This window comes from Gymnodraco acuticeps, unplaced genomic scaffold (genome assembly GCF_902827175.1).
Source record: "Gymnodraco acuticeps unplaced genomic scaffold, fGymAcu1.1, whole genome shotgun sequence".
Taxonomy (NCBI): Eukaryota; Metazoa; Chordata; class Actinopteri; order Perciformes; family Bathydraconidae; genus Gymnodraco; species Gymnodraco acuticeps.
In genome coordinates this window covers 967,759-992,834 of record NW_022991286.1, presented here as the reverse complement: position 1 = coordinate 992,834, position 25,076 = coordinate 967,759, and the positions used below count along the sequence as shown (strand labels likewise).

The following is a 25,076-nucleotide window of genomic DNA, read 5'->3' as shown; positions in this document are numbered from 1 at the left end:
ATGAAAATATGCTTAAGTCCAGTCAGGGTCTGGACATGTTGCCATGACTGGTACCCGCCTTAAGAGACACTATTTCGGGGTAAACTGTATCCATGTTGACCCCTGGTTCTTCATCCTTGTACACTGGATGCATGTTGGTGTCCCTGGAAGAATGCAATGTGGAGTTCCAATGAAAATATGCTTAAGTCCAGTCAGGGTCTGGACATGTTGCCATGACTGGTACCCGCCTTAAGAGACACTATTTCGGGGTAAACTGTATCCATGTTGACCCCTGGTTCTTCATCCTTGTACACTGGATGCATGTTGGTGTCCCTGGAAGAATGCAATGTGGAGTTCCAATGAAAATATGCTTAAGTCCAGTCAGGGTCTGGACATGTTGCCATGACTGGTACCCGCCTTAAGAGACACTATTTCGGGGTAAACTGTATCCATGTTGACCCCTGGTTCTTCATCATTGTACACTGGATGCATGTTGGTGTCCCTGGAAGAATGCAATGTGGAGTTCCAATGAAAATATGCTTAAGTCCAGTCAGGGTCTGGACATGTTGCCATGACTGGTACCCGCCTTAAGAGACACTATTTCGGGGTAAACTGTATCCATGTTGACCCCTGGTTCTTCATCCTTGTACACTGGATGCATGTTGGTGTCCCTGGAAGAATGCAATGTGGAGTTCCAATGAAAATATACTTAAGTCCAGTCAGGGTCTGGACATGTTGCCATGACTGGTACCCCGCCTTAAGAGACACTATTTCGGGGTAAACTGTATCCATGTTGACCCCTGGTTCTTCATCCTTGTACACTGGATGCATGTTGGTGTCCCTGGAAGAATGCAATGTGGAGTTCCAATGAAAATATGCTTAAGTCCAGTCAGGGTCTGGACATGTTGCCATGACTGGTACCCGCCTTAAGAGACACTATTTCGGGGTAAACTGTATCCATGTTGACCCCTGGTTCTTCATCCTTGTACACTGGATGCATGTTGGTGTCCCTGGAAGAATGCAATGTGGAGTTCCAATGAAAATATGCTTAAGTCCAGTCAGGGTCTGGACATGTTGCCATGACTGGTACCCGCCTTAAGAGACACTATTTCGGGGTAAACTGTATCCATGTTGACCCCTGGTTCTTCATCCTTGTACACTGTATGCATGTTGGTGTCCCTGGAAGAATGCAATGTGGAGTTCCAATGAAAATCGGCTTAAGTCCAGTCAGGGTCTGGACATGTTGCCATGACTGGTACCCGCCTTAAGAGACACTATTTCGGGGTAAACTGTATCCATGTTGACCCCTGGTTCTTCATCCTTGTAGACTGGATGCATGTTGGTGTCCCTGGAAGAATGCAATGTGGAGTTCCAATGAAAATATGCTTAAATCCAGTCAGGGTCTGGACATGTTGCCATGACTGGTACCCGCCTTAAGAGACACTATTTCGGGGTAAACTGTATCCATGTTGACCCCTGGTTCTTCATCCTTGTACACTGGATGCATGTTGGTGTCCCTGGAAGAATGCAATGTGGAGTTCCAATGAAAATATGCTTAAGTCCAGTCAGGGTCTGGACATGTTGCCATGACTTGTACCCGCCTTAAGAGACACTATTTCGGGGTAAACTGTATCCATGTTGACCCCTGGTTCTTCATCCTTGTACACTGGATGCATGTTGGTGTCCCTGGAACAATGCAATGTGGAGTTCCAATGAAAATATGCTTAAGTCCAGTCAGGGTCTGGACATGTTGCCATGACTGGTACCCGCCTTAAGAGACACTATTTCGGGGTAAACTGTATCCATGTTGACCCCTGGTTCTTCATCCTTGTACACTGGATGCATGTTGGTGTCCCTGGAAGAATGCAATGTGGAGTTCCAATGAAAATATGCTTAAGTCCAGTTAGGGTCTGGACATGTTGCCATGACTGGTACCCGCCTTAAGAGACACTATTTCGGGGTAAACTGTATCCATGTTGACCCCTGGTTCTTCATCCTTGTACACTGGATGCATGTTGGCGTCCCTGGAAGAATGCAATGTGGAGTTCCAATGAAAATCGGCTTAAGTCCAGTCAGGGTCTGGACATGTTGCCATGACTGGTACCCGCCTTAAGAGACACTATTTCGGGGTAAACTGTATCCATGTTGACCCCTGGTTCTTCATCCTTGTACACTGGATGCATGTTGGTGTCCCTGGAAGAATGCAATGTGGAGTTCCAATGAAAATATGCTTAAGTCCAGTCAGGGTTTGGACATGTTGCCATGACTGGTACCCGCCTTAAGAGACACTATTTCGGGGTAAACTGTATCCATGTTGACCCCTGATTCTTCATCCTTGTACACTGGATGCATGTTGGTGTCCCTGGAAGAATGCAATGTGGAGTTCCAATGAAAATCGGCTTAAGTCCAGTCAGGGTCTGGACATGTTGCTATGACTGGTACCCGCCTTAAGAGACACTATTTCGGGGTAAACTGTATCCATGTTGACCCCTGGTTCTTCTCTCCTGGTGTCCATTTCATGTACATTTCCTCGTGTCCATTTCATGTACATTTTCTCGTGTCCATTTCATGTACATTTCCTCGTGTCCATTTCATGTACATTTCCTCGTGTCCATTTCATGTACATTTGATGGGGGAGTGACATGTGGATGAAATTGACCCAATTACCGGAGGTTCCGGGCCGAATTTGGGAGCTCATATGCGGCCGGCCGTGCACCCCCACCCGTGGAAAGCAAAAAAAAGTAAATAAAACGGTCAATTATATCCTAAATTCATCAAAAACTACGTTTTTAAAAATTCTCGAAAAAACGGCTAAGTGCCAACGGGTGAGGGGGTCAACCCTTCGGCGCTTCGGGCGGAAGCCCCGGAGACATTTCCACTGACTCGTTGCACTTTTCAACGTAGAGGGGAATTGAGACCTCCCCTCCTCCGTTAACAATTTTCATTCATCTTTTCCAAGCTACATTCTGCACGAAATCGGAAACCCGGTTTTTGAGAGCACTTAGAAAAAAACGGCCTATTTCTCATGATGGGGAAATCATGGAGGAATGCGTCCGATGAGTGAGCACTTTGGATCGGACACAATTGTTGCCCGGAGGACCCCCAATCACGGTTCTTACAAAACTTTAAGTTTTTGAACTGGCCTCTGGAGGAATGCAAGGGGAGTTTCGACGGAATAACGAGACACTATTTTCGGACACATTTTCACCATTTTAACCCCTTTCTCTGGTTCTTCCAAAAGTTAACTTTAACTTATTTTGCCTCTGGAGGAATGCAAGGGGAGTTGCCAGGGGACTCTACCTGCATTATGAGGCACTATTCCCGGATACATTTTCACCATTTTCACCCCTTTTCTGCGGTTCTTCCAAAAGTTAACTTTAACTTTTTCTGACTCTGGAGGAATGCAAGGGGAGTTGCCAGGGGACTCTACCTGCATTATGAGGCACTATTTCCGGACACATTTTCACCAATTTCACCCCTTTCTCTGGTTCTTCCAAAAGTTAACTTTAACTTTTTCTGACTGTGGAGGAATGCAAGGGGAGTTGCCAGGGGACTCTACCTGCATTATGAGGCACTATTTCCGGACACATTTTCACCAATTTCACCCCTTTCTCTGGTTCTTCCAAAAGTTAACTTTAACTTGTTCTGACTCTGGAGGAATGCAAGGGGAGTTGCCAGGGGACTCTACCTGCATTATGAGGCACTATTTCCGGACACATTTTCACCAATTTCACCCCTTTCTCTGGTTCTTCCAAAAGTTAACTTTAACTTTTTCTGACTCTGGAGGAATGCAAGGGGAGTTGCCAGGGGACTCTACCTGCATTATGAGGCACTATTTCCGGACACATTTTCAACATTTTCACCCCTTTTCTGCGGTTCTTCCAAAAGTTAACTTTAACTTTTTCTGACTCTGGAGGAATGTAGGGTGAGTTGTCAGGGGACTCGACCCGCCTTAGGAGGCACTATTCCCGGATACATTTGATCCATTTTAACCTCTTTCTCTGGTTCTCTGGTTGCATCCGTCTCTGGATCATGGAAGAATGCATCCGCTGCATGAGGACTTTGGATCGGATACAATTGTTGCATGGATGACCCCCAATCATGGTTCTTACCAAACTTAACGTTTTGAACTGGTCTCCGGAAGAAAGTAAGGGGAGTTGCCAGGGGACTCGACCCGCCTTAGGAGGCACTATTTCACCCAGTTTTGGCTCCCGCCTTGCCTGGATGATAGGACCGATAGATGACAGGGATCTCTCCGCCTAACGAGTGCCTAAATGGGACACCTTTCGCACAATGATGCAAATGGGTTATTTATTGAAAATAAACCGGAGAAATTTGACATGGGGTCTTTCTAGTTCGCTGAGTGCAACTTTCTTATTTTCACCTATCCTTCTTTGTCCCCCCCGGTTCTATACATTATACTGGTGACACTTCCCGGTACCGAAATGCTCAGGCATACAAAAATGATGGCGATCGGTTGTCCTATCTGTAATAGTCCCTACCGTGCCCTGAGCAAGCACCTGCTGAGGAACCATAGTGTGCGTAATTTAGTTGAAAGAAGAATTCTGCTGTTGTTGGCGAAAGGACGGATAAACATTAGGCTCCAGCCCTGCATTATTGCAGGATGCGAGTACAACGGGACAAGGCTGGACCGCCACTTGTACAGAAACCATGTTGAGCTGTCCCGGCAGGAATTACATGTGGTTTTAACTAAACTAAAAATGAAAGTGGCCACGAAGAAGCTTCATGAACTCAGTTTGACAAACCCCACAGTAGCAATGATTACCTCTTGGGATGTGGACACTGTGGGTGATGATGTCCTGTCACAACCTCCACCCTTGTCCCCAGTGATTAAATGTGACAACCCGGACTGTAAGGAATGGAGGATGGATGCAAACAGAATGAAGGCTCAGAGGGACATATATGCTGCTGAGGTGAAATCCCTGCGCTGCATGCTGCAGCAGAGGATTAAACGTAACCGAAAGAGGATGAACCAGAGGGCCGAGGACCAAGAGCGGGTGTTTCTAAGGAAACGATCCCGAACAGAGTCAACACCAAAGAGGCTGTCCAAGTCCAAAGGTCCCTCCTGCAGGAAGTCCCCCATTGCCTCTCACACACCTGTATCCAGCTCCTCAGAACCTGCATCCATAGATACCGAGGCCTCGTCATCCTCCCCTCCCATACATTCCCCCTGGTTCAGCGGCAGGGGCCGGGGGAATCGAATGCGGGACATTACATTCCCACGCATCATGGAGAAGTATCTGCAAGGCTACCGGGACCATTATGAGGGCATCGATCCAACAGTGAGGCTCCAAGAAAACGCAGTCTCCAAAATAAGCAGAGTCAAATCATTCCTAAGCTTCATGGCACACGGTTTCAATCGCCTGTCTGACTGGCTCTTTTTGAGGGATCTGAAGAGGATACGTGGGTGGTCCCGGAGCCTGATAAAGTCAAGCCTACAGGTCACGACATCTGACTTCTATATCAAAAATATATCACACTTTCTCAAGTACATGAATGAAACACCATGCAAGGGGAGCAGGCTCAACCAGAATGACATGATTTTAATCACACGGGAAGTTGCTGCCATCCTGAAGTCCATGAGAAAGAAGGTGTTTATCCACCAGATGCAGGTGAAGCGGGACAAGATAGAAGGTCTGCCAAGCCATAAAGACATCATGGCATGTTTGACTGCGGCCAAAACTCGCATCCCTCAGCTCCTGGACGTGATGACCAGCAATCCGACTCACGCAACCCGGAGCCTGCTCTATGGGTACATGACCCTCAATTGGAGCTGCATTTATGGGCACCGTCCGGGGGTCTACTCCAACATGACCAACACGGAGGTCCTAAAGGCGGAGATAACTGGCACTGCCTTTGGCCACCTCATCCACGTGAGTGAGCTATTAAAACATGTGTTTATTCTGGCAGTGATACACATGTTGTGGATGATTGATACTTGTATTGACGCTCTCTAACTCTGTCATAACAGGTAAGCAACCACAAGACGGCCAACGCGTTCGGGGAAGCGCAGATGTACCTCACCATAGAAGAATTTGGATGGATGAAGAGATGGCTGGAAATCAAGGGGACGCTGACCGGCACCAACAACCGCTACTTCCTCTGCATAGCGGGGAAGAACCCATCGAGGAACCTTGCCACCTTCCTGAGGTTGGCATGGGCTGATGTTGGACTAAAAGGTCCCATTAACTTCACCGACCTCCGCACAGTCCACGCCGATAATGCGAAGAGGTTTCAGGACATAAGCAACCGCCAAAGAGTGAGTGATTTCATGTGTCACAACACTGCAACTGCAGACACATTTTATGCCAAGAATCCTTCTTTGAAGGAGGCTGCGGACATACGAATGCTCTTCACAGAGTCACTGCAAGCAGTGGCCGCAGCAGCATCAGGGGTGAGTGAAGACAATTTGGGGGACATTGACATCCACAGTGACCGTGACAGCTCTGGAGAGGAGCATAGCCCTACTCCCTACCAAGACTCCACCGATACCGAGACGTCAGATGAATTATACAAAGACTTCAACGCTTGGAGAGCGGCGAAGAGGGAACAGTCAATGGCCGAACACAGTCCCTCAGACACGGGTGAAGAGAGGGTGCCAGCCTCTGCACCAACTTCACCCGATACGGACAATGTTGCCAGTGACCAACTTGTAAATATGCAATGTTTTGTTGTACTCAGTCCGCTTGTGCTGGATGAGTTAATAATGTTATAATGTTATAAAGTGTCAATGTATATATTTCTGTAAATAAAGTTTGTTAAAATTACTTAATTTGTCCTCTTTTTTATAACCCAATATGGGTGTTTCCCCATTAAGATCCCCAGGGGCACGAGGTTCTGGTGGTGTGCATGAAGGGGTTTAGTCCACGTGAGGAGTGCTCAAATGTGGGAGGATGTGTAAGGCAGCGGAGGGTAAAACAAGTTAAAGTGTGAACCTCCAGCAGGGCAGGTGGTGCTGCTGTGAATAAGGCCGACTATGGAGTCCGATGGGCGGACTGTAAAGCACCGCAAAATACACCCCCTGATAGGTAACCAGGGCCATGAGAACATCCTCCACAGGAGGGTGGGTGGTGCTGCTGTGAATAAGTCCGACTATGGTGTCCGATGGGCGGACTGTAAAGCACCGCAAAATACACCCCCTGATAGGTTACCAGGGCCATGAGAACATCCTCCATAGGAGGGTGGGTGCTGCTGTGAATAAGTCCGACTATGGTGTCCGATGGGCGGACTGTAAAGCACCGCAAAATACACCCCCTGATAGGTTACCAGGGCCATGAGAACATCCTCCATAGGAGGGTGGGTGCTGCTGCTGTGAATAAGGCCGACTATGGTGTCCGATGGGCGGACTGTAAAGCACCGCAAAATAGACCCCCTGATAGGTTACCAGGGCCATGAGAACATCCTCCATAGGAGGGTGGGTGCTGCTGCTGTGAATAAGTCCGACTATGGTGTCCGATGGGCGGACTGTAAAGCACCGCAAAATAGACCCCCTGATAGGTTACCAGGGCCATGAGAACATCCTCCATAGGAGGGTGGGTGCTGCTGCTGTGAATAAGTCCGACTATGGTGTCCGATGGGCGGACTGTAAAGCACCGCAAAATAGACCCCCTGATAGGTTACCAGGGCCATGAGAACATCCTCCATAGGAGGGTGGGTGCTGCTGCTGTGAATAAGTCCGACTATGGTGTCCGATGGGTGGACTGTAAAGCACCGCAAAATAGACCCCCTTATAGGTTACCAGGGGCACGAGTTTCTTGAGGGTGTAATCATCTGGGTTTAGTCCGTGGGGGAGTGCTTAAGTTCGGGGGCCCGGGGTCCCAAGGTGCGCGAGGTTATGGAAGTACGCATGTCAGGTAGATATGCTGGAGGTCTGTAGTCCGTGTTTTGGGTCTCTGTGAGCGGCCAAAGTGAGGTGGTTTTCCCGGTGTATGTCATGGAAGTCTGAAATAGCCTGTTTGCCCATGTCAAATCTTATTATGAGGCACTATTTTGGGATACATTTTATCCATTTTAACCCCTTTCTCTGGTTCTTCCAAAAGTTAACTTTAACTTATTTAGCCTCTGGAGGAATGCAAGGGGAGTTGCCAGGGGACTCTACCTGCATTATGAGGCACTATTTTGGGATACATTTTATCCATTTTAACCCCTTTCTCTGGTTCTTCCAAAAGTTCACTTATACTTATTTAGCCTGTGGAAGAATGCAAGGGTAGTTATCAGGGGAGTCTACCTGCATTATGATGCACTATTTTGGGATACATTTTATCCATTTTAACCCCTTTCTCTGGTTCTTCCAAAAGTTCACTTATACTTATTTAGCCTGTGGAGGAATGCAAGGGTAGTTATCAGGGGAGTCTACCTGCATTATGATGCACTATTCCCGGGTACATTTTATCCATTTTAACCCCTTTCTCTGGTTCTTCCAAAAGTGAACTTTAACTTATTTAGCCTGTGGAGGAATGCAAGGGTAGTTATCATGGGACTCTACCTGCATTATGAGGCACTATTTTGGGATACATTTTATCCATTTTATCCATTCTGTACATTTGGCTTACCGCGACTCGTAGTTAATGTCGCTACGGGGGACGCGTATATCCCTAAGGTATGTGAGGACATTTTTCCACCAATAATTCCAATAAGTATTCCAAAATGTATTCACTTCAGGTTTACGAAAGTAACTGTCATCAGATTACTCGTTTTTCAAATGTAACGCCAGCTGAATACAGTTAGCCTACTTGATTTTTGTATTCTGATTACGTAACGCCGTTACATGTATTCCGTTACAACCAAACCCTGCTTCTAGGCTACTGTCCCGCAGCTCCTGCCTCTCTGTTGGACTCTGTCGCAGCAGGGCTACTGCTGTGGTGCGGAGCGCACAAACCAGACTCTTCAGAATGAAGGATCACTTCTTCTTCAAGGCAGGGAAGGTTTTGCAGTACGCAGTCTACTGTCCCGCAGCTGCTGCCTCTCTGTTGGACTCCGGTACTGCACACAGTGGTTACTGCGAACGCAGTAACCACAGTAACCACCAGTAACCACCAAAGTTAACTTTTTGGAGATCCATAGAAAAGGGGTGAAAATGGAAAAAAAGTATCCGAAAATAGTGTCTCTTAAGTCGGGTAGAGTCCCCTGACAACTCCCCTTACATTCCTCCAGAGTCAGAAAAAGTCTAAGTTAACTTTTTGGAGAACCAGAGAAAAGGGGTGAAAATGGAAAAATAGTATCCGAAAATAGTGTCCCATAAGGCGGGTAGAGTCCACTGACAGCTCCCCTTACAGTCCTCCAGAGACCAGTTCAAAAACTTAAAGTTTGGAAAGAACCATACTGGGGGGTCTCCAGGCAACAAATGTACCGGGGCCAGAGTGCACATGGAGCGGATACATTCCTCCATGAAGTGAGACAGCCGTTTTTTTTCTAAGTCCTCTCAAAAACCGATATCCGGTTTCTGATTTCGTGCAGACAGTAGTCTTTTCCACCATCAAAATGGACAAACGAAGCATTAAAAACATCTACAGATCAAGACGAAGCGAATGGAAGTACTCCCAGACTTCTAGCGTGTGAGAAGCGTGCGAGAACGGCTGTGATGCGCTGCTTTCATCGCAGGAAAATGCTGTTATAGAGATTTCTCAGTATATCTCCGGGACATTTCCCTGGCTTTTCCACCATCAAAATGAACACACGATGCATTAAATAACATCTACAGATCAATACGAAGCGAATGAAAGTACTCCCAGAGTAGCGTGTGAAAAGGTTTGGGAAAAGCGTGTGCAAAGTCTCAAAAAACCGATCAATGCCTGTGATGCTAGCTTTGCTGCTAGTGGTTAGCATTTTCAATGGAAATATACATTGAAATAGCTCCCGTTAGCTTAGCAACTAGCGGTTAGCATAATATTAGCATTTCACACATTCACTGTTCACCCTGACATAAATTATAATGTAACCCATTATCCCTCTCTTAATTCAACACAATTGTTTTATATTTAATAATTCCTTAATAAATAAACCTATAATAATTAACCTAAAAGTAAAGATCCTTTCTCCCTCTCTCAATTCAACTAATAATACATGTAATTTTCGCATTTTCATTAAAACAGCTTAGGCGGGTATCGTACCCGGGTCTCCCGTAACGAAGACCAATGCTTATCTCACTGTGACACATCGCCACTTACAGTGATACCAGAATAAGTCTGATATACTCCTCACTATATAACGAAAGGTTTTGTCCGATTTTAAACCGTAACCTTTGACATTAGGAGCAGTATTGGGATGTATCTGCATGTACTCTTCGACACGATTCTAACGAGACCAAGCTCAAAGCTGTCGGACCTTCCTTTCTTCCGTGTACAGTACTAAGAGCCATTTCATTGTATTCCCCTCCCCCACCACAAGCCTGTCAGATTCTAAGCTCCAGACAGCAATATGTGAGGAATTTGACATTTTATTGAAAAAAAAGGTCTGGGTGGGTTAGGGTTCCCATATTTCAGATTCCTGATCTGGGCCCTATTTAGAGGCCCCCTGTGAAAAAATTATCTCTTTAGCCCTTTTGAAAGTCCTTTAAACACTCATGCAGCACTGCAGCTTTTCAAAAGGCCTTAATGGAAGGTTTTGTTAAATTTTAAGCCATAACCTTTGACATTTAGTTGCACCAGAGGCATCCATCTGCCTCTGCTCTCCGAGACGGTTAAAATGACATCAATCTCAATGCGGTCGGACCTTCCTTTGTGCCGTAAAGGGCACCGTACGGCATGAAAACGTGACCTTTGACCTTTGGAGCTTTGTTACATTTCAAACCGTAACCTTTGACATTAGGAGCAGCAGAGGCATCAATCTGCATGTACTTTTTGAGCCGGTTCTACACTAATGAGAGCAAGCTCAAAGCGGTCGGACCTTCCTTTGTGCCGTAAAGGCACCGTACGGCATGAAAACGTGACCTCTGACCTCAGTTTTGACCTTGTTGAAGGTTGCGGGGTCCCCGCATTTTGCAAGCGGGTTCCACAGACGTTAAGCAACACACTCTTAAAGTTTCGGAGCGCCAACCACATTTTTTCCATTTTTTTCAATTTCCTCCCCTTCCCTCACCACAAGGGTGTCATATTCTTAGCTCCAGACAGGATTTTGTGAGAAAGTTTGACATTTTATTGAAAAAAAAAGTTCTGGGTGGGTTAGGGTTACCATATTTCAGATTCCTGATCTGGGCCCTATTTAGAGGCCCCCTGTGAAAAAAGTATCTCTTTAGCCCTTTCAAAGTACTTTAAACATTCATGAAGCACTGCAGCTTCTCAAAAGGACTTAACGGAAGGTTTTGTTACATTTTAAGCCATAACCTTTGACATTTAGTTGCACCAGAGGCATCCATCTGCATCTGCTCTCCGAGACGGTTAAAATGACATCAATTTCAGGTAAGGTGATTGTCAAGTGCCAACAATCAGCAGAGATATTTGATAATTGGTGCTTGAGAAGACTAAACATGTATCTGCAATTGACATGAATGGAAACGAGTAATAAAGTATATTCATTACTCGTTATTTTCTACTAATAGTTCATTAAAGACTGTATATTATGGCTATTTTGCACATCCCTTTCAAGATTTCAAGATTTTCAAAGGTTTATTGACATATCATATACACAACTACGGTGTAGTTATGCAATGCATGAAATACTTGGGTCACAGGTTCCTCAACAGTGCATTACAAGACATCTATCAATATGTGTGTACCTCCACCATTAAACTGTCATATTCTGCACATTTCTAACATTCTAACCCTAACCCAATTCATATAAATAAATAAATAAATTTAATTTATATAGTGCTTCTCATCTGCCAAGACAAATCTCGAAGTGCTTCACAACAAGGGATACTGATACACTTTTAGAGATTAAACAAATAATTGTAATAATAATAATAAGAAAACAAAAAAAAAAAAAAAAAATAGAGTACAAAAGTAAAAGTCGGAGATAGCGATAAAAATGGCATTACTCCAGGTGTACCATGCTCAAAGTTTATTGGAAGGCCTGCCGAAAGAAGAGGGTCTTAAGGCCGGTTTTGAAGACCTCGGTGGAAGGGGCAGATCTCAGCTGATCTGGGAGGGAGTTCCAGAGGCGCGGGGCGAATGAGCAGAAGGCTCGGTCTCCCATTGTTCGGAGACGTGTGCGGGGGATGTGAAGAAGAGGAGCGTGGCTGGAGCGGAGAGAGCGGGTAGATGTCTGGGTATGGATGAGGTCACAGAGGTATTTTGGGCTTTGTCCATTCAGGGCTTTGTACGTGAGGAGCAGAACCTTAAACTGGATCCTGTAGTGGACTGGGAGCCAGTGTAGTTTTGCAAGTATGGGGGTTATGTGTGCGGACCTTTTTGTACCGGTGAGAACTCTGGCTGTGCTGTTCTGGACAACTTGCAAGCGGTTGATGGATTTGGCTGGGAGACCGGAGAGGAGTGCATTGCAATAGTCTAGTCTTGAGAAGACGAGTGCATGAACCAGTTTTTTTATGTCATCAGTTGAGAGTGAGGGCTTCAGTCGGGAAATGTTTTTCAGGTGAAAGAAGGAGGTCTTGGTGATGTGTTTGATGTGGGCTTGGAAAGACAGAGTGGGGTCAAACCTTACACCGAGGTTGGTGACAACGGAGGAGAGAGGAATGAGCTGACCATCAAGGGAGGGGCTGATGTTGGCGGCCTTGGCAAGCTGGTCAGTGGTGCCTATCAGGATTGCCTCCGTCTTGCTGCTGTTGAGCTGAAGGTAGTTGGTGGTCATCCAGGAGCGGATGTCTACCAGGCAGGTGTTTAGTGTTTGGATAGTGGTGGTATTGGGTTGTGTTTTGATGTAGACCTGAGTGTCGTCGGCATAGCAGTGGAAGTTGATGTTATGTTGTCTGATGATATGACCCAGAGGTAATAGATAGATTAAAAACAGGATCGGCCCCAGCACTGAGCCCTGTGGGACCCCGCATGTCACTGCGGTGTCGTCAGACCTGGAACCCCCCAGAGACACGTGGTACTTCCGGTTGGTGAGGTAGCTTGAGAACCACTTCAGAGCCGTGTCTGTCACCCTGGTGTAGGACATAATATCAGTTAAAATAAGTGCTTCAACATAGTTAACATTGCAGGAAAGCAATATATTAGACGTTAAGTACTTTGTCAGGCTTAATATTTATCTGTAGATAGATACCCCCAAAGTTTTTTTCTTATTTAAAAGAAGACCTTAATCTGTTATTTAATGTTTAAATAAAGGGTAATTCGTGTTTCTGTTTTGCACCTCTTCCTATTAATATCTTTGTACATCCTGCACTAAACTGTTTTATTGTAGAGATCACTTATAGTATCTTCTTGATTTTTTATATTCTATATTTCTATCACAGACCTTCTACTTTCCCCCTATGAAAGTATGTACTCTTAATATTTTTGTAATCAAATATAACACATAAAAACAATAACGTGCTTTAACCACTAGGAGGTGCACACAAGCTACACACAGCCATAATAACTTGTTTATTATATTATTAGTGTAGGACACTTATGTATGTACAACATCTGAAGATGTGTAGTTTTATTCATGATTTCACATAATTTTACAGCATATTGCTATACTATTTCAGACTCAGTATTTACATTACAAGTCCGTTTATATCAGCTGTGCACCGTTATGGTGTAAATATAAACTATCTATGAATTAGATCAAATGTAAAAGTCAGCCGAATTAGTGTTGATACTGCAAGAAGACATATTGTGTGAAGAGAAATTGAAGATGTTGTTTAATTGTTGATATATTTATGATCCACGTCAAGTATTCAGTTTCGGCGGCATTTCTTCATTTTTCCAAAGGTCTTCTCATCAGGGCTCTATAAATAAAGAACTATGGCAGATCTGTAATATGTAATGCAGCCGAACCGTATATTACAATGCCGTTATGTGATGACTTTCAAAGAGAAAAGCAAGAGCACTCGGAATTAAGTATTATTTTATTCTTTTAAAATGTTTTCCGGATTTCATATAATATAAACACCAAATCCCAGCATGCATTGCGGCTAAAACATCCAATCAGCGAGTTTAAACCATAGCTGAGGATCTTGGGTAATTGCTCGAAATGCCTACGTCTGTTTCCGGTTATTTTTATTTTGACGGACGCCAAAAAAGCCCGAGATTATGGAATTAAACCAATAAATAAAAGCAAGGATAATTGTGTGTTATTGGTGAGTAAATAACAGTGTGTTATTTTGAAAAGAATAACAAATTAGAAGGAAACAAATATTTAAAAAATACAGATTTCAGTATCCTGAGCCCCATTTATTTTCCTCACAGACGGCAACAAAAGTCCGAAATTATACGATTTAAAATAAAAGCAATAACTGTGGCTTGATATTGAGTAAGAACATGTTTTTATGAACCACACAGCTTCCGGTCTTCCACGACCCGACCGGACACATTACCAGTAGAAATACATTGCTTTTAAAATCGTGCTGTGCAACACGAAAAAAAGGGGAAAATCGTGTTGGTGAACACAAATCAATAGATTAAAAATCGTGTTGGTGAACACGAAATGCCATGAGACTGGGTTGGGATACTGCAAGGAGACGTATTGTGCGAAAAGAAATGTAAGATGCTGTTTAATTTCTTATATATTTATGATCCACGTCACGTTTTCAGTTTTGGCAGCAGTTGTTCCTGTTTGTCTAGAAGTCTTTTCTTCAGGGCTCTATAAATAGAGAACTACGGCAGATATGTAATATTTAATGCAGCCGAACCGTGTATTACAATGCCGTTATATGATGACTTTCAAAAAGAAAAGCAAGCACACTCGGAATAAAGTATTATTTTATTTTTAAAAAACGTTTTCAGATTTCACATCACATTAACACCAAATCCCAGCATGCATTGCGGCTAAACCATCCAATCATCGAGCTGAGGATCTTGCCTACATCTGTTTCCGGTTTCGTTTATGACGGATGTATTTTATTATACACACATTCCTTTACATTTACATTTTAATTTGCATTAAAGTATTTCGCGAGGCCTTCTAACATGTTTTTAAATATAACTACGGTTGTAGTTGAAGAGTTTGGAAATTAACATGAACCGAAGCTGTTGTCTGGCAACACAATCGCACAACGTCACGTCCGTTAATTCCACATCCACATGCATGGATTAACATCGATTTAATACATTAATGTAGCCTTTGTTTCTGCTAAAAGAGGTGTCGACCAGCTGGGGCAACAAGAAAATCGGCGTAATCGAGTGTGACTATTACAAAATAAATCGTTATTATATTAATATTGACAATAACAATCGACCGTCAGGGTAGCATTTGCTTGGCATTTCCGGTTATTTCTCCACTGGTTAAAATGCGTTAACAATACCGTGTAACTGTCACGTTTGAAGGGACGAAATCGTGACATCTTCACGTCTCCCAGCATGGTAAATCGTCACATGTTCACGTCTTGCCGTGATATCGGGTTGCCCTAGTGTTGATGTCAGTTTTACACACATTCTGAGGCCGCCGTGCCAATGTTTTTGTTTTCACTGCTAATTTATGCTTATGTTCAATTAGTGCATTAACAAATCATTAAAATCATGAATGAAGTTTCAGCTCAGACCCCACGCTTAATAAGTCCCGCCCTGGCCCACCTACATTTCTCCTTTTCAAATGTTTGGCTCTATGAAACCTGATGTACTTATATGATTCTGTTTTCTTCAAGGTTGTGTCTTCCTGGTCGAATGTACTTATTGTAAGTCGCTTTGGATAAAAGCGTCAGCTAAATGCAATGTAATGTAATGTAAAGGTATCAATTAATGGGTATTGCTTTATTGTTACGTGCGGTAAAACAGAAAGATAACATTTTACAGAACTGTTAAAATCATTTAAAAATGTTAATGTGAGAGAATATTTTAATCCGATCTGTGTATTTAGAGGTTCTCAGTCTTTCTGTAAAACTGTTAATCACAAAGTAATGCTTTTCGTTAAACCGCATATACTCCTGCCTGTAATGTGATCCTGCGTGTAACTTCTTTATGAAGACACAGGTCAAGAGGTCATCTGTCTTCCTGTGGGGGAGAAGCTTGGCTCATGTGGGTTTGCAATACAACGAGTCTTTGTCCCGACATCTGGCAATCATTAAGTAGAAGCGCAGGTTTTCTGGGTTTCCTCCCCTTTGGAAGGAATAGATTGACGCTGTTTTCCTGTTTGTCTTCAGAGTTTGCTTGGTGTCTCATAAAGAAGTTGTGAATATACCTTGTGAATTCTCCGGCCGTAATATACTCTCAATAAATGTCTGTGTTGGACTAAGGCAAATCCAGCTTCCATTCCTTTCACGAGCATTGGCTCAGCATTGATAACAGAAGTTTTCCTCACAAATTGGCGTTGTCGGCAGGACATCAATACATCTTCAGAGACTGGTAAGTGTAATTTCAAATCCACATTTGGACATTGCCTTGCCAGAATCTGTGATTGACGATATCCTAAAATTACCTGTGAAACTGAGCGGTTGTGTTTCATTTTTAGTTGATGAACATTTGGCTGATTGCCTCTGTGCATGCTGCTTGGGACGAAATTACCATACAAGCATGCACAGCTTATGTTCTGAGTAACCTTAAAGAAAGGCATCAGTAAAGTGGAACTTCTGTTTAAAAGCAATGTAAAGATTTGTATTGAAACTAATCGCCGAATTCTGGAGATTTCAGCGGTCAAACTAGTTAAATCAACTCGCCTCGAACTCTCCCTGTTCCCCTCCCCCACTGCGGAGAGCAGCAGGCGAGGAGAAATAAAGCACAGTGTCATATTCTCTTACTCACACCATTATGGTTTTGGAACTAAACAGAACGATTATTAATGGGAAGGGTGGAATGCGGGTATATGACGGAACGCTGTGTTTCATAAACTGAGGGGTTGTTGAATTTGGCTGTTGTTAAAATAAAGAGTACTGAATTAATTAAAAGTCTCTGCTCTCCGGATCGGGGAGGGCAGAGCACCAGTAAATTAGCATTGTGGTTGTTGATTGAGAATAAAGTAGTTATTGCTCTTCAACAGATTCCGTTCTTAGCACTTGTACAAGTACATATGAGTAAGCAGGCACTCATATTAAACAGATATTTCCCTACCCCCGCATACGTTTCCCTAATTCGGATTAAATTAAGCTGGATGAGTTTTGCTGTCACCTGATATTTGTTGCGAGTTCATGTTTGTTTGTCTAATTGTTTCTATATTGGTTTGTCTACCCGCCGTCTTGTGCATGCTTTGTAACAACTAACAACGAATCAGTCCATAGCCAGGGTAAAATGAACTAAACTTTAGTTATCTCACCAAAAGTAAATGACTTGAGAAAAAATGAATAAATGATATAAAGCAAAATTATACATTGTAATATAAATGTGCTGCAAAAGAAAAATAAATAGCAAAAGAGTGTTTTTCTGTCCTGCATCTGTCTTACACCCGAGACCCTCAGAGGCATCACTGGTCGTAAATACCGGCCTGAGGAAATCAGGGTTGCAAAAAAAAATCTGTCTGCTCAAAATAGGTCAATGTTGTATTATTTGTTTCATTTATTCTTAAATCTATGTATTGTATGGTAATAATGAATAAAAAAAACGTAATGTATTGAACACATTCCGAAACAAAGCAGATAAGACAGAACTAGACTCAGACATAATACTAATTGTGGTTGAAACCTTTTGCGCTGTTGATTCAAAATGAAAACTTTGTTGATTGTCTGTTCCAACTGGCCACTGGAATGGGATAATTGATATAAGTTGAAGTTCAATTACAGTTTTAAATATAGTTTAACATTCTTTATTAAACTGTTTCAAATGATTTCCAGTACAATTGGTCTACAGACATTACTACAATTCCAATAGTTGTTGAACTACTGAGTTTATGAATAATAGAGTAAAGGTCGCTGGTTAAGCCAGGATTAATTATATTTGTTGAGGTTTTATTGTGTACATAATAAATGTGTTTGAATGAATTGAGCAATTTTTAAAGGAGTATAATGTTGCAATCTCTGTTAAGATAAGTAAGTGCAGTTCCAAGATAGATGTTGTTTTTCCCTGGGCCTCTCCTTCACAGGCCCACACAATAAATCATGACATTTCCAAATCCGAACAGACAGAGATCAGTATACATGATTTCAGGGAAAAGGAATGTTGGAAATAATAATGTCAAATATTGAAAATCTTAAACTGGATCAACAAACCATGTTAGTGAACCCTACTAATAGGAAGCTAAAACATGCAGGACCGGTTGTTTTGCATGTACCTTTAACAAAAAAAAACCTATGTGGGAACTATCAGCAGATATCAAACCCCAACAATATTTTCAAAACTCAAATGAGGACGTTTTTTGCGAAGCTAAAGCTCAAACACTTTACCAAAATCAACTAAACTATTTGCTCAAAATCTCCCCCTTTCTCTGCTCCTGTGGTGCTGCAGAAAAACGCAGCACACGGGGTCAGAGACAGGCGTGACCTCTGGAGGGGAAGAAAATCTGAGCACACCACGGAGCGACCCATTAAAAGTTTTATGGCCTCAGCACAAAGAGGAAGATCTGGAGATTGTAAGGAACTCTGCCAGAGCAGGCTACCCACACACACACACACACACACACACACACACACACACACACACACACACACACACACACACACACACACACACACACACACACACACACTTTGGATGTGTATTTCAAAGAGTCATATCTGATAGAAATATATAAAAGCATTTATTTTAATTGTGTAGCAGTCAGTTTATAATTTTGCCAGCACTGTTGAGCATTTTGAAAATGTATTTGCATGCCTCTGTGCAAGGCTTAGTCTTTCTATCTGTATATCCACTGGTGTAACTAAGTTCATAAACTCAACAAGTACTATAGTTGGGCACAATTTTGAGATACTTGTACTTTATTTGAGTATTTAAATGTTTTGCTACTTTATTCTTCTACTCCACTACAGTTCAGAGGTACATGGTGTATTTCTACTCCACTACATGTATTTAATACCTTTTAGTTACTTTCAGATCTGGATGAATGATGTGAAATATAATCAAGTGTTAAATCAGACTTTAGTTCCACCTGGAGTAAATCCACAAGCTACTGTTAACTGTGATGGTTATTCTCGCGTCCAGGAAAGAGAAGCTTAAAAAGGAGACTAAATGGAGTCTCTGAGATGTTTTCAAATTGGTACTTTAATTAATAAAAAAGGCGCGGTAAAGTCACAAACAGGATATTTTCCAACAGAAATACAGCTGTGCATCTGGCCCTTGTTAGCAGAGAAAAGAGGCCGAACCCCTCAGGTTTCGTTGTTTATATAGCCTCTCCTGGCTCCTCCCTGGGGGCCGGCTCTCCGTGTATTTAATGTCCGTTGTTACGCATATCACATGATACAGACATTGTACATTTAATATATATCTAAACACGCCTTTTCTCCTCCTTAACTCTTTCATTTAACACATTCTAAACGCAGTAATACTCCAAAAAAATACAGGAAATCCTTCACAGCAATTTCATTTCCGGTCGTTCCGAATGTTGTGACATGCTACTCACATCTGTAAACGATAACGTACTCAAATAAACTGTACCTTCATTTAATATCCAACAATAATAATATCTCGATGTCTATAGTTGTAGTGTTGAAATCAGTAGGTTTCGGTGTGCAACATCATATCGCTGCTAAATTCACCTCTATAGGAAATGGTATATTAGCCTCATGCTAACCGGAGGTGAAGGTTTTTCAGAATAAAAGTCTAACTGGTTGTGCAGAAGAACGTCTGGTTTTTCAGTATAAAACAGCATTTAAACTAAAGGTACATTTAAGGTACATTATGCCATCAAAACATTGATTTTAATTTCTAACAGTCCCTCCTTACACACCTAAAAGGTGTGTATAATACTGAAATCAATGAGTTCTTCATCTGAACTCTTCATAGTACATAACTCATATCAAAAACATACAATCAAAATGGAATGGTTCAAATAGCCTCAATTTTACAAAAATACAAAAATACTTTGACTGTGTTCAAACATAAAAGTTTTCCCTTTTGCATAACTTCTAGTGTTACCATTCAATATGGCTCTTTAAAATAGCAGCAATGGCTTGGTATTAGAACATTTCTTCCTCCCTCCTTTCACAGAAACCGTTCTCATACCACGCTCAGTGTTAAGGCACTTGTTTTTACAAAGTGAATAGAAACGACCCATTTTAAAATAGCAATGATTTATAAAACATGGGATCCATCAATATACAAAATACACTATCTTGGAATAGTATAATAATGAATAAAATAAACTATCTTGGAATAGCATAAGTAAATTGAAATGGATTCACTCCATTTTAGCATTTTTCTTCTGCACATGATTTCATCATTTAAAGAATCACCTCGGCTGGACATTCATTGAACATTCTCATCTCTGAACATCCATATCATTTAACATCATTCAAACTAACTCATCATTTTCATTCATCTGTATACAGGGGTGGATCGTCCTGTTTTACTAGCATTTGTAGCTGTCCCCCATGAGAAATTTACCCTCCCTCCTTTCATATCATTTAAGGTATGAAAGTAATATGTTCTCTAGAAGAGGCCGTTGTAATCAATCGGTATTTTAGGACATGGAATTAGTGCAACATCTAGGTCTCCCCTGGGCACCCCTATGCTATCCTTGTACCCTGGAGCCTAAACTCCCCCTGGGACTGGTCTCTTAGCCCTACTGGCTTTGGGGTGGTCTGTTCTAATACAGTGATAAAGTCCCTGAAATGGTGTGAAAACCGGTGGAATATCAATAACTCATTATACTAATTTATTTTCATTTTTGGTCTACTTAAATAACTATGCTAACCTCCTTAACAGTGTGTGGAACCTTGGGTGCTTTAACAAGGATTTTAAAAACAGAAGTCATTTCATTAATGGTTTGTAGTTCAATTCAGGAATTTTCACTCATGGCAGATATGTTTCTCCTTTTAAATAACATCTCTAAATGTCAGGTCATCACTGATTAAATGAATGAGCATTAGGAGGTGGTGGCACTTGTCTTTTAAAACTCATACTCTGGTGCCGTGCGCTCCCTCTGAAGCTGCAAGTAAGATTTAAAACATCTGCAGGGTGGGTTGAGCAACCCCTTCTCCCTGAACGATATTTGTTGTTGAAAATATGCACCATTAAAATGAGTGATCCATGGCCCCGCATGTATTACTCCCAATTATACTAGTTTTTTCTAAATTAAAATCTTCAATCGCTCTTTGCCTAGTGTCTTTTTAAAACTCTACATCTTGGACGACAAACAAATGTTGTTTCCACCTTAACAGTTCTCCTATGGTAATAACCATGCTACAATGGTGAAATCAATACTCTAGATTGGAATACTTTCTTTGGCTTGGTTCCAGCTCTACCTTTCCTGCTATCTATATTGTAACAAATTAAATCTTCCCCAAATTCTCACATGAATAAGAATCTCTATAAGAATAATTTGTTTATATTATGAAAAGATTGAATAATATGTTCTACCCTCAGTGTGTTTTTAGGATTATTTTCTAATAAGTGTGTTTATGTGTAAACTCACTCACTCCTGTGTTCCTTCTCTCCCCCTCTGGTCGTCAAGCCACGACCCCCTCACGTTCTGCTGGCCCATGCCAACTCCTCTGGTTCTGTCTTCTCCTCCGTCCTGTCTTATCTTCCCGCTGTAACTCTTTCCAGTGGCCCAACTGCTTTGCATTTCATCTCCTCCTTTTATACGATACGATACGATATACTTTATTGTCCCCGTAAGGAAATTCGTTCTGGGCTCCGTCCAGCAGTTCCGCATACATGTACATAATATACAAACATAGTGGACATTTAAGAGACATACACATATCATCAATCATACACCGTTTGAACAAACACAATACACGCAGACGCACATACTGACAATGGCGACCTATTGCACAACCCTTATGGCCAACATTTAAAAAATAAATACATTTAAAAAAAGTACATTTCATTACATTTGACTTCGACTACATTTCATTTCCTGTCAATGTTAAGAAGTTTAACGGACATTGGTAGGAATGAGTGCTTATAGCGGTTCAGCCTGCTCTTGGGAACCCTGAATCTTCTACCAGAAGGTAGGAGCTGGAATTCTGGGTGGAGTATGTGGGTGGGATTAGACACTATTTTGTTTGCCTGTCTGATAATGGACTGCTCATATATGTTTTGGAGAGATGGGTGTTTTTTAACCCCCATAATTTTCATAGCCGTCTGTACCAGGCGAGCGATCTGTGACTTTGACTGCACTGTCAAGTTACCGTACCAGGCAGTGATACCATACCTAATGATGCTCTCCAACACTGCATGATAAAACAGTAACATGAACTTCTGGTCGACTCCGAAAGCCCGGAGTCGACGCAGAAAGTACAATCGCTGTTGAAGTCTAGAGCACAGACCTTGAACATGCGCCTTCCAGCTGAGTGTATTATCTAGATGGACACCAAGGTACTTATAGGAGCTGACCTGAGTTATGGGTTCATTGTGGATAACCACCGGGCTAAGGTCACCCACTGCCTTTGGGTCCCACACCATCTCCTCAGTCTTCTTCACATTCAGCACTAGATGGCTAGAATCACACCACTGCACACATCTCTCTTTTTCAGAGTGATAAGCCGATGAACTGCTGCCCTTGTGCATTAAGCCAAGGATAGCTGTATCATCAGAGAATTTGATGATATAATTCTCCGGGTGGGCTCTTGTACAGTCGTTTGTGTACAGTGTGAAGAGGACCGGGGAGCTCACACAACCCTGGGGGGCTCCTGTACTGATGGTCCGGGGCTCTGAGAGGGCATTGTTGACCCTGACTTGCTGAGTGCGATTGGTTAAAAACGAAAAATACCATTTCAAGATGAAAGGATTTATATTGATCTTTATCAGTTTTTGAAGCAAGATGTGAGGCTGCAGTGTGTTAAAAGCCGAGCTGAAATCCACAAACAGTAGGCGTACATATGCCTTAGGGTCTTCCAGGTGTTTAGTGACCAGGTGTGTGATGCTATTTAGAGCATCGTCTGTGCCACGCCCTTGCTTGTAGGCAAACTGAAAAGGGTCTAAATGTACATCAACCTCCATTTTTAGCAGCGGCACCATGATCCTCTCAAAACATTTCATGACAATGGATGTCAATGCAACAGGCCTAAAATCATTGTTTACCTTTGGACAAGGTTTTTTGGGGACAGGTTTTATTATTGATTTTTTCCAGAGGGTGGGGATGGTGTGAAGATCAACAGATTTTTGAAATATGGGACACCATGCTGGTGTCAGTTCTTCTGCAAATGTCAGTCTCTATGCGGTTGCATGGAGTGGTGTATTCTGCTCTCAGGTCCCACACTCTTGCTATTGTGCCAAATCTTGCGGCTCAGTTTGGAACTTCATGTCCTGTTTGAGGGACCGATGAGAGTTTGCCTCTTTGTCAGCATGCTGGTTTGGTTCTGGATGCCTCAGGTGGAGATGGTTCTGGATGCCTCAGGTCAGCTCGGGTTGTCTGTCTGTTTGATGGAGGAGGAGGAGTCTCCTGTGGTGAGGTCATTTGTCTGAAGATGGGGTCGTAGCAGTCTGACAGGCAGAGAGAGAGAGAGATCTCGGGACGCATTACCTATAGTTAATTCTAACACACTGGGGTAAAACATATCCAATCCTTTCCACTCTATTTTCCTAATCTTACTATCTGTCTTAGATGTTAAATGTCATCTAAACCCAATTAATGTCTACTAATGGTTGTGCCATATCCCTAAACATTGTTTCCACCCACTGTAACATGGCTACTCCAAATAACTCTTTCAGGAAACCATTTTCTTCTATAAATTAAAAATACCTACATGTTTCAAGCACCACATATTTCACACACTATAAAAGAACGTCCCCATATTTTCTCCATTACTTTAAATCTCACTGTTATTTAGAACATAAGTAACTTTTGTGACTGAACATATCTGCAATGTTGCCACAATCTGCTGGGGAATTTTGTTCATAGAGTTTGTACGTACAAAGCTGTACTTGTGGGTTAGTAGCCTGTTTCTACTGTAATCATTTTCAATAATTGTGCTCAGGTCACCGGTTGGTTGTCCATAAACTTAACAGGGGTGTTTCTGGCACAGACTAAAACATGGATCCAGTGTATTTTTAGATTCCCCTAATCTGTAAATTCCCATCACCTACATATCCCAATCACTTAAACCCATCTCATCATTTGATACAATAACTGCATATATGGGGGGTGAATCATCTTGATTGTAATCGCCTCACCTTTGGGACCGAGTATTTCTAACTCCTCCTCTTGTTGCTCAGCTGATCTTTTGGCTCTAGGAATAAGTGAAACTCTCTGAAACACAGCTGGAGTTTTGTTAGTGATGTGGGCATTCTCTATGAGTGGACTAATGGATCCATGTCTTACTTGATATTGTACTCCCCATCTAACCAGAAAGGTGCCACGTGTAATGAGCACAATCAACAATGCTATTCTGACTCTTATCCCTAGGGGACCCCACAATAGCTTTGGCTTTGTTCTTGACATCATCTCTATTTTCTCCGTTGGTGTCAGTTACAGAATTTAAATAATGAGTACTATAATAACGTATACAAAAATGTGACTCTTTTTCAGATGTAAAACAAAAATAGGTTTTCACTTTAGTGTACTATCTATAAAAATCTATAGACAATTCGTCTTTTGAGCTGTTTCTATCTTTATCTTATTTCTATTTATTGTTTTGTTCCAGCTCTGCCAAATCAGTCCTAACTCCCAATAATGTTCTGGAAGTTGCCAGTGAAGGGTGACAATGTGTGAGGTGGTGTCAATTTGCTCCTTTTTCTTTACCTTTAAACCGGAGCGCGTGTGAAGTTCGTTACAACTTCTCACTGTTCCGTCCACCGGGGATCAGCTCACTGTCTTTTGTAAACTTTCACCCTCACCCAATCACCTGGCCGAACAGGAGTCTCGTCTTGTATCTCTGTAGCTTTCTTAGCCTGTGTAGACAAAACTTGGATAATATTACTCAGAGTTCTGACATATTCATTACTTTTATTCGTCTAATATCTAAAACTGGACCACTCCCTCCTTGGAGGAGGCCCAAGCTTTGGCATACC

At 42.4% G+C, this 25,076-nt stretch overlaps 1 protein-coding gene across 1 annotated transcript; it reads left to right on the top strand.

The window, feature by feature from the left end:
* The first annotated feature begins 4,289 nt into the window (after positions 1-4,289).
* Positions 4,290-6,767, top strand: LOC117562121. Its single transcript, XM_034239904.1, has 2 exons — positions 4,290-5,873; positions 5,972-6,767. Exons 1-2 carry the CDS (start codon positions 4,425-4,427, stop codon positions 6,713-6,715), a joined length of 2,193 nt encoding a protein of 730 aa, XP_034095795.1. The 5' UTR covers positions 4,290-4,424; the 3' UTR covers positions 6,716-6,767.
* The last annotated feature ends 18,309 nt before the right edge of the window (positions 6,768-25,076 follow it).